Here is a 10,472-nt window from a genome sequence, read left to right as displayed (position 1 = left end):
TCTTCTGGTACAACGGCTATTATAACCTGAACCTGCAAAACAAAAAATTTATGCAACATTAGACACATTGTGTCTGGTGAGTTATTCTACTGTCTTTTCATTATTTCTTTCCTTCTCTTTCTCATACTCTATCTTCCTTCTCTAACCTTTTCCTTTTGCTCTTATCTTAGCCTCTTAACAGGATCTTATCAAACTCTTCTCTTAGCCTCTTAACAGGCTCTTCTCTTACTCTGTCTCTTACCCTGCTCTTAGCCTCTTAACATCCTTTTCTATTAATCTTTCTCTTAATATTCTCTTAGCCTCTTAATAGGCTCTTTTATTACTATGTCTCTTACTACGCTCTTAGCCTCTTAACAAACTATTCTCTTACTCTGTCTCTTACCCTACTCTTAGCCTCTTAACATGCTCTTCTTTTACTCTATCTCTTAATCTGCTCTTAGCTTCTTAACAAACTCTTCTATTACTCTGTCTCTTACTCTGATCTTAGCCTCTTAACATGCTCTTCTCTTACTCTATCTCTTACCCTATTCTTATCCTCTTAACATGATCTTCTCATACTCGATCTCTTACCCTGCTCTTAGTATCTTAACATGCTCTTATCTTACTCTTCTCTCAGCCTTTTAACATACCCTTCTCTTACTCTATTCTAAAGGAGAAAGCTCCTTAATTTATTTACTAGGCATGCTAACCCATTCTTACCCCTCTCTCTTGTAATCACTCGTGGAACCATAATCTTTCTTCTTACTCTTGAATCCCTCACAGATTCCTTACTCTTTACCTCTCGTGGGTTATATCTAAGTTCTTACAAATAACTCTTTAATCTTGTTCCTCGCAAGGAACTTTTCTCTCTCTTTTCTAAGTATAGTCTTTCTAGATCCTCACAAGAATCATCTACATGTATTACCAGAGGGAATCATCTATCTCTTTCCTTGTAGTGACAACCTTTCTCCCGTGGGAATCATACTCTTTGCCCCCAAATGAACCATACCCTTGTCCCTAAAGGAACCTTACTCTTGTTCTCATAGGAATCATACTCTTGTTCCCATAGGAACCTTACTCTTGTTCACGTAGGAACTATACTCTATTCCCGAAGGAATCTTACTCTTTGTCCTTGTAGGAACATCCATTTCTTGTCCTCGAAGCAACCATGGTCTACTATATTCCCGAAGAAACCCTCTATCTCTTGTCTATGCAGGAACCTTATATCTCATTTCCGAAGGAATCTTCTATCTTTTGTCCTCATAGGAATCTTACTCTTATTCCTGAAGGAATCTTCTATCTGTTGTCCCCATAGGAACCTTACTCTTATTCCTGAAGAAACTTCTATATTTTGTCCCCATAGGAACCACACTTTTATACCCAAATGAATCTTTTATATTTTTTCCCCATAGGAACCTTACTCTTATTCCTGAAGGAATTTTCTATCTTTTTTTCCCTGTAGGAACCATACTCTTGTTCCCAAAGGATCCTTCTAAATCACTCCTGTAGGAATCTTCTATATCTTGTCCCTAAAGGAACCATCTATCTTTTGTGCCTAAAGGAATATCTATCTCTAATTCTCATCAAGAGACCTCTTATATTTCTCTTCTAGTTCTTAACTAATTAAGTACTTAATCTTTATCGATGTTTAGTATCATAAATCACTCTATAATACTAATGATAGCTAGACATTCTTATTTACTCTTATGATTATATTACATATAATCATCTTCTATCTTTTAGGTATTTAGCAAATACTCTTTTCATCTAAACCCACATTTTCTTGTATACGTACATGCTCTGCTACATGTATCTTATGTATACCTCTTTCATACGCTTAATATGTGTACATGCTCTGATACATGTCTTACACACATATTCTTCATCTGCCTTCATCTCATTACTTGGGGACATTCACCTAGTGCCCCAAGCTTCAACATACACACACACACACACACACATATATATATATATATATATATATATATATATATATATATATATATATATATATATATAACTAAAGAGTGAGAGAGTAAGAGTAATAAGTCACCTTATTAGATAGTGATAACTAACTGTCCCACTTTGGCTTTTTCCTAAATTAATGCCTCTTGGATCCATATTTCTTGCACTTAGTGGATCCATATTTCTTGCACTTAGGCCTAATCACACATAACACAAGTTCTTAATATGTCTTAGCCTATTAAGAGCTTTGACTCTTAAAAGTCAACATAACCACTTAATGGATCCTCAATATATATTTAATTCTCTATATATTTATCTCATTTAATTGATCAATTAGGCATCCCATAATACTCAATTCACCATAATCTATCTTCTAATGCATCAATTAACATAATCTTATAAGTTAGGGTTTCAAACCCTAACTTCACATATATTGATTCCACTATGGGAATCACTTTCTAAGCTTGATTAAAGCTTCTTAACACTATCAATAGCATCTTATCCATTTACGATGTTCCTTATATCCATGTGAAGATGCGAACATACTCCACACATCTATTAAGTCACTTATCACTGACTTAATACTTTTCTTAATCTATTAAGTCATAAAGTTGGCTTAAAAAGCAGAAAATACCAATTTTACCCTTTTGAACAAAAATGCATCTTCTTATGCATTCTTTCTCTTGAACTTACTCATCTAGCCTCTTCTAAGTGATTTAAATTTTTCTTGGCCATTTTCATGAAGTCACAACTTCATAATCTAATCTTTTTCTCATAAATGACCAAATTTCCCTTTTGGTCAATATTTAACTAAAAGTCAAGTTTCTCAAAGTTGTAGGTTCTTATAGAAAAAACCAAGACTCGCCCACTTTTTTCCGAAAAATTAATAAACTTTTTCTCATGGTAATGAATCGTAGAGACTACAGGAAAAAAGGACCAAATTTACTCGAAGTGGAGAAACATCAACAAAGTTATGCTGGATTTTAATGCGGTGTTTTCGACTGTGAAACGACAATGACAAAGTGGTGCAAATGAAGAATCAATTTTGCAAAATTCTCTGGTACTTTTCCAGAGTAAAAAAGGGACAACGCTCAAATTTCTTCATGTATGGAATATCGTGAAGATGTCAAAAAAGTGGCAAGATAACAAAAGTTCGGAAATGTTCATGGGTAGTTCTTCTAAAAGAACTAGAAGTTCCGAAAACAACTCGTAGTCGATCGTCTGATGCATATGTCGGGATTGACCTCAATGAAGAGGATCCTTTTGAGGTTTCAAGAGTTACTCATCCCATGGCAAGAGACCAAGAGAAGCGAAAGGAAAAAGCGACGACAAGTGGTTCGGGTGACATCGAACATCTAACAACCAAAATAGACAACTTGAAGTCGACGTTGGAGCAATACTTGGTGGTCGCACAAGAAACAGAAACAAAATTGTGTCATGACGATTTTAACAAGAAACATTAAGAAACATTAACAATCTTACCGGATGTAAAAAAATGCGCTCAAAGCCAATAAAGAGATTGCGAAAAAATATAATAATTCGTTATTTAAATTTCTATGTTTCGTATTTTAAACTTCTAGGTTTTATGATTTTAAATTCCATGTTGTTTTCCTTTTGGTGTGTTGTAATTTTATTTTCTAGTTTAATGAAATTTTAGGTTTTATAAAAATAATTTGTTTGAAATTTAATTTTAAATATTAATTAATTAAAAATCCATAATTTGTAAATTGCAAAAATATGAATCAGTATGACAAATTGTAAGTGATGCCTACTTATACTATGAGAAGCTTTACACAACTACGGTTGGTATGAAAACAAATTCATTCAAAAAGCACGTTAAAACGTAGGTTATGCCACTTGGAAGAAGGAATTTTCTACTTTTAAGGGTACGACCTCCACTAGATATAATATTGCACTATCCAATATGGCCATTCAAGCCATATAAAATGAATGTTTTTTTTGGTCTTTTTAGAATTATAACTTTTTACATACAGTATATTATATCTCAAAGATAAAACTATGTGAATCATTTTCAGTTAAATAAAAAATATTCCAGACATACATATATTATACTGTACTAGTATATTACTCAATCTATATGAATTGAAAAAGTTGATATCAACTTCGATATTTTCATCTTCTCAAGTTGTCATCATGAAAATGAAAGTTTCTTTTTGTTATCACTCATTGTTATAATTCCACTTTTTTTAATGAAACTTATTATTAGTTAATTACAATCAAACTATTTATCAAATGTTATAATTATTATTAAAAAACAATTTAATTGGGACAAATAACAATTTGAACGTTAACCGAATCAAGAATTCACATTTTCATCACATTCATCCCATAATGGGTGTGTGGGAACCCCGTTTGATTCCTCGCCTAGTGTACCTTCTCGACTTCACGTTTGTTTTTCTTGTGTATATATGTGGGTCCATTGTTCTCTCTCTCTCTCTCTCTCTCTCTCTCTCTCTCTCTCTCTCTCTCTCTCTCTCTCTCTCTCTCTCTCTCTCTCTCTCTCTCTCTCTCTCTCTCTCTCTCTCTCTCTCTCTCTCTCTCCTCTCTCTCTCTCTCTCTCTCTCTCTCTCTCTCTCTCTCTCTCTCTCTCTATCTATATATATATATATTATATATATATATATATATATATATATATATATATATATATATATATATATATATATATATATATTCAAATGTTTAATAGATATCATTATTAATCAATCACCCCAAACCAATCTAAAGCGTCATGATTTAAATCGATCAATGACAATATAAAATGTTGTAAACTTTTATAATGAACACGTATGTACGGATTTTAATAAAACTCACTTCATTTTTTTCGTTTAATAATAATTGAAAACGTATCATTATTGTCTTTTGGCAGGAAGTATAAAATCATAAGTTTTTTCTTGAAATTTAAAGAAAGATAAAAGAAAAAAGAGGTCGAAAGAGTAAGGAAAACTACATTATTATAATCTCGATACTAGCAATCGAAGGTTACATGATATTAAACTACATAGTTAAGTGGCCGCAATATTGGCGATCTAGGATGAAGACAAGAACAAAAGGGGCGTCACTTTTTGGGGCGACTATAGGGAGATAGCGGCGAGGGGTTAGAGGGAAAACCCGCCATTTCTACCTGGTTGTAAGTCGTCCGATTTTGAAAAAGCGTAGGGTCATAATCTTTTCTGGGGTGTTCACACTGATCGAAACTATTAGCAACGACATGTCGTCATATGCATCGTCTCTATTGCTTAAAAGCAAAGTGAAACCCTAACCGATGGATCATTTACAAATGAATGGTTAGGATGCATTTTCGTGTGGGGCACTTGGATCGTCGGTGGCTATCTTTTAACGACACCACTATTAGCAACGATAAGCTTCTTTAGCGACGACAAAAAACGTGTTTTTCTATTGTCGTCACTAATAGACTTATTCTCTATATTTACATTATTCACTATTTTCATGAACTCTATATACAAAATGAGAAAGAGAAGAGAAGTGATTATAAGCAACCTATAATGAAAATAATGTTGTTTTATAAACAAAATATTTAAATTAACTAATAAATTAATTAGTATAAGTTGAAAAGTTATTGGAGTAATATATTATTTCAATTAACCAATCTATTAAATATCATAAAATAAAAAGTTAGTTAGAATTTCAAATGAATATAGTTCAAGATAGATGATTTATCTTGAAATATATTAATTTGGATGATTTTAGTTTGAAAGATAAAGATGGTTTGAATATTTTTTCTTCATCTTAATATCCTTTTTTTTTTTAATTTTCATAATTTTTTTTATTTCGATTTATTGAAAGTTTAAAGATGAAAATGATATGAAATGTTTTTTAAGATGAAGATGATTTTGAATTTTCATTCGTTATCTGTTAGAAGCTTGTAGATAGTGCAAATGAAACCATAGATGGCGGAGGATTGATAAACGAACTTCATCACCTAGATTTCTAGTTCTTCATTTAAAAAAAAAAAAATAATAGAATTATCCAAGTGGACGTCACCTTAGCTTTCTACGTAACACTTCATTTAACAACTTACACCTTCAGTTTTTCAGATATAACTGATTTAAACCAACAAAAAAAACCGACTTTATCATCTTACAAAGCCAAAAATAAAAAATGAATCTTTTAAACCAAAAATCAATAGTTAATTGATGTTTAATAACCCGGATATGTCTACAAAAAAATAAATAAAATAAAATAAAAAAGTTGTAGGTAGGTATTTATTACTGCTGGCAACACTCTCAAATCCCAACTCTTTCTCCGTTATATATATGTCATGAGAGACAACGTATTTATGTATGTGGGGATAAAACTGATCAGTAAACTTAAATATGGAGTGGGAGTGGCTGTCGGAGTTCTTGAAGGGGATGGTGAAGCCGGCGGCGGCCACGGCGGTGGTGTTGCTGGCGGCAGTGTTATCTTACTTTCAGAAGCTGAAACTAGAGGGAGAGATGGTTTACGCCATTGTTAGAGCTTTCATTCAACTCTCCGTTATTGGTTTTGTTCTTCGATTCATTTTCAATCAAAACAACGTCATCTGGATCCTTCTTGCTTATCTCTTCATGGTATATATATTCTTTGATCCTCTTTTTTATTCCTATCTATAATTTAATAAAACTGTTTTGACAGATAGAGAAAACTTTACTGATCAAGATCAACGTTTCTTTCAGGTCTCCGTCGCCGGGTACACCGCCGGCCAGCGAGCCAAACACGTACCCCATGGGAAATACATTGCCGGAGCTTCCATAATGGTTGGCACATCCATAACGATGTTGCTGTTAGTTTTGTTGAAAGTTTTTCCTTTCACTCCACAATACATAATTCCGGTCGCCGGAATGATGGTTGGGAACGCAATGACTGTCACCGGAGTTACGATGAAAAGACTTCGGGACGATATTCGAACACAGATGAATTTGGTAAGTATCGGTGAATATGTAGAAATCAACTTTTAGTTTGAAAAAGAAAAAAGAAAAAAAAAATCTGGAAACATCGATCTAAAGTTATTTAGTGTTTATCTTGCTTTTGGTTTATAAATTTGATGGTTTGATGGCTTGAAAACTCATTAATCGGCCAACTGGTTTGCTTGTAATAGTTCATACTTCATACATTTCTAATTAATCGGCTGTTAATTAGAAAAAACTAATTTAGCAGTTTTTGCTTAACATTTATTAAAAAATAGCCTAAATTTTTTGTTATGCTTAAAAATAATCATAGATTTTGCAATAGCTACCAGAAAATTATTGTTCACTACCAAAATAATATTTAGTTTTGTCTTCACTAAAAAATATTAAAAATAATAATAAAAATATAAAATGCAAATAATTTTTTTGTGAACGTGTTAATATTCTTAAAAAAACATAATTTTTATAAAATAGAAACATTTTTGTATGTTATTTTTCTTGTTGGGATAAATTAAAACCATTTTCCTAGGAAAGAAAATTTCATAGTGCAATAACATATGTTACTCACAGAAAGAGGTTTTCTTTTAAAAGGATAACAATATAAAATGAGAAAAAAGTGTAAAAATGCTTTAAATGTGACAGACAATAGTGCATTACATATTTAAAACTATACAATTCATAATTATTTTGGGGTATAAGAATATTTTGAAGTATTTAAAAAAAAAAGCTTTTTGGTCTATCCATATAGGTATTGAAGATGTATTTCTTGTTGATGATTCAAGTCTTACGATAGATAAACAAAAGATGTAAATTTATGTATACGATTAAATGGATATATATGTTAGTTGTTCGAAAAACTAAATACGATTTTATATATAACGAATCTTTATACAAAATGACTGAATATATATTGTTCTCTTGTTTTTTCTAACAAAAATGTGCAATTTTGATGACTATCTAGTATCTACCTAACCAAACCCGTCATCGAGGTTATAGCAAATCATACATACAAAATAATTTTATGATTGGAAGATGATAAGTGCTTTTTTTAGAAGGGGGCATAATATCCGATTATCAACCTTTTTTATTTGGTTTTTGATTATCTGTTTTATGTCTTTTTTTTTCATCTTGATATTTCCCACCACCCATTTTAGTGTAAGATTTGTTACTAAAAAGCTATGTTTGATTTCAGAGAAAACGTTTATTCGAGAGTTAAAATTAATAAATATATAAAGTACAGCAATAATTTATATATTTATTTAAAGATTAATAGCACATATTTTAACTGATAATAACAAGGTGCAACTCATTAATTCATAGCAAAATTGAAGTGTGTTGTTTTTATGGAGAAAAATATAAACATGTTGTAATAAACTTTTATTTTTGCAAATAAATACAAATATTGTAATAACATGCAAAATTAAGTAAAGTATACAACACATGTACATTTAGCTTAACAACGACTCATTAATCACTATGTTTTCTATTGTGAAGGTGGAGACAGCCCTAGCCCTTGGAGCCACACCACGACAAGCTACACTGCAACAAGTGAAAAGGTCGTTAGTCATTGCAATGTCACCAGTTATTGACAACACAAAGACTGTGGGTCTCATATCACTTCCCGGAGCAATGACCGGACTAATAATGGGGGGAGCCTCTCCAGTGGAAGCCATTCAACTTCAAATGGTGGTTATGAACATGCTCATTGGGGCTTCAACCATGAGTAGCATCATGTCTACTTATTTTTGTTGGCCTAATTTCTTCACAAAAGCTTATCAACTAGAAACAAAGGTTTTCTTGACAGAATAAGGGTTCGGTTTAGGGTTAAATGGGATGGTTATTAATTGGTGGTGACTATCTAGATGATTGCAAGACGATATATTTATATTAGTAAGATAATGTTAAGAAAAAAATCAAGTCTTCGACATCGTAAAAGTAGATTTGATAAAAAAGATTTATGAAAAGGAGTGTCTAACGTTGTATATTCTGTTTTTATTCAATGTCTAATGCCAAGGTGTGGTAAACTTTTTTATTTTTCCAGAAGCTCATACTTTAATTTAGTTGAATATATAAAAATTAATAATAATAAATAAAAAAATAAAATAAAATTCTTCGACATGTTCCACACGGAACAAAGCTGTAGATCACAAATTATTGTCCACGTTTCACTTTTTAAATAATTTTGGGCCGGAAGAAGTATTATATATCTGAAGGCTAAGAATAAAAGTAAATAAATAAAATAAAAAAACATTATATATATATATATATATATATATATATATATATATATATATATATATATATATATATATATATATATATATATATATATATATATATATATATATAAGTTTAGATATCCAAATCTAACATAATACACCTCTAACTTGATTTTACTTTTAATATTTTTTAAATTTCACTATTATCTTTTTCTTACATTAAATCTTCGTGTTAAACACCTACCAGACTATCTATATTATAGTTGAAAATGAAAATTATGTAAGAAAAATGTTGGATATTAGCCCTCTACTCTATAGCTTAATAGAAAATAAAGGGAGAAGATGGGTTTGTGTATGGTGTTTATGTATGCATGCAGAGAGTGAGAAAAAAACATAACAACTTAATGAGGTGGGGCAGCTTGCTGCTACAACACACGTGGGACTACATCTTTCTAAAACCTCTTATTATTCATATCAACAAAGACTGTATATATAGCTTCTTAGATACCCACGTAAAGCATGAAACAACCCATGCTACTTACTCTACCTAAAGACCCGTAGAATTCCATAGAATCTGGTCAAAAGCAAAGACCAATTCTGAATACAAAAACTACTAACTAAACATAATATATCAAACAATAAATACTCATAAAATCTAAAGTTTCACCATAGACATGAGCTATGACAAACCGATTAAACCCAACAATTACCCCCTTAATCGGTTTTGTCATACCACTTGTTCACAGCAGCCATTAATCACCATCTTTTCATCTTCATTCCCGACCTTTCCCGGACACCCGACCACCACCTCAGTCACGTCCAAAGTCTTCCATACAATCCCGACTTTTTCTAGACACCCGACCTTCACCTCGGTCACGTCCAAAGTCCTCCATACTCGGCTGTTGTTTGTCACCACACAGAATCCGTTTTCTCCTAACACTTCTGTGAAACGAGAGACTTTTTACACCGATCAAGAAAACAAAGCAACCCGCTTTTCCGGTTTTCTTTCACCTGCAAAACGAAACAAACCCAAAGCCACATGCTTGACGGATCTTTTCTGTTCGTTTCCTCATGCATCTCCGGTAACTGTCTCCATTTTCCGGTGACATACTCACAACCTACTGCCGGAAGCACCACCTTGTCGGACACCACCAAAAGCAAAAGGCATCCGACAAAGAAACTCACCAACTGAACCTTAGCACCTTCACAACCTCTGTTTGCCTTCGACCCCAGTTGCTTCACCTGCAAACCCCGTCGACAACTACTGCTATAACAAACACCATCTTCAACATCTTCCGAAAATTCCGACAACGACTTCATCCACCCAGTAACCTCCTGTCTTCAACCCACTACCGACGAGCTATCATCCTCTTCACCGAAA

General features: G+C 32.4%; 1 protein-coding gene across 1 annotated transcript; it reads left to right on the top strand.

The window, feature by feature from the left end:
* The first annotated feature begins 6,245 nt into the window (after positions 1–6,245).
* On the top strand, positions 6,246–8,854 carry LOC111887472 (protein ALUMINUM SENSITIVE 3). The gene is made up of 3 exons (XM_023883647.3): positions 6,246–6,536; positions 6,642–6,887; positions 8,367–8,854. The coding sequence occupies exons 1-3, from the start codon at positions 6,303–6,305 to the stop codon at positions 8,679–8,681; spliced, it is 795 nt and encodes a 264-aa protein (XP_023739415.1). The 5' UTR covers positions 6,246–6,302; the 3' UTR covers positions 8,682–8,854.
* The last annotated feature ends 1,618 nt before the right edge of the window (positions 8,855–10,472 follow it).

The sequence above is a fragment of the Lactuca sativa genome, chromosome 6, assembly GCF_002870075.4.
Source record: "Lactuca sativa cultivar Salinas chromosome 6, Lsat_Salinas_v11, whole genome shotgun sequence".
Taxonomy (NCBI): domain Eukaryota; kingdom Viridiplantae; phylum Streptophyta; class Magnoliopsida; order Asterales; family Asteraceae; genus Lactuca; species Lactuca sativa.
The sequence above is the reverse complement of the archived record's forward strand: the minus strand, read 5'-3'. Positions and strand labels throughout refer to the sequence as shown.

Bases quoted from the DNA above. Each gene is read 5' to 3' on its own strand.
- LOC111887472 (XM_023883647.3), top strand. From the start codon at position 6,303: ATGGAGTGGGAGTGGCTGTCGGAGTTCTTGAAGGGGATGGTGAAGCCG. The intron at 6,537-6,641 runs GTATATATATTC...CGTTTCTTTCAG, and splicing joins TTCTTGCTTATCTCTTCATG to GTCTCCGTCGCCGGGTACAC. The intron at 6,888-8,366 runs GTAAGTATCGGT...TCTATTGTGAAG, and splicing joins TTCGAACACAGATGAATTTG to GTGGAGACAGCCCTAGCCCT.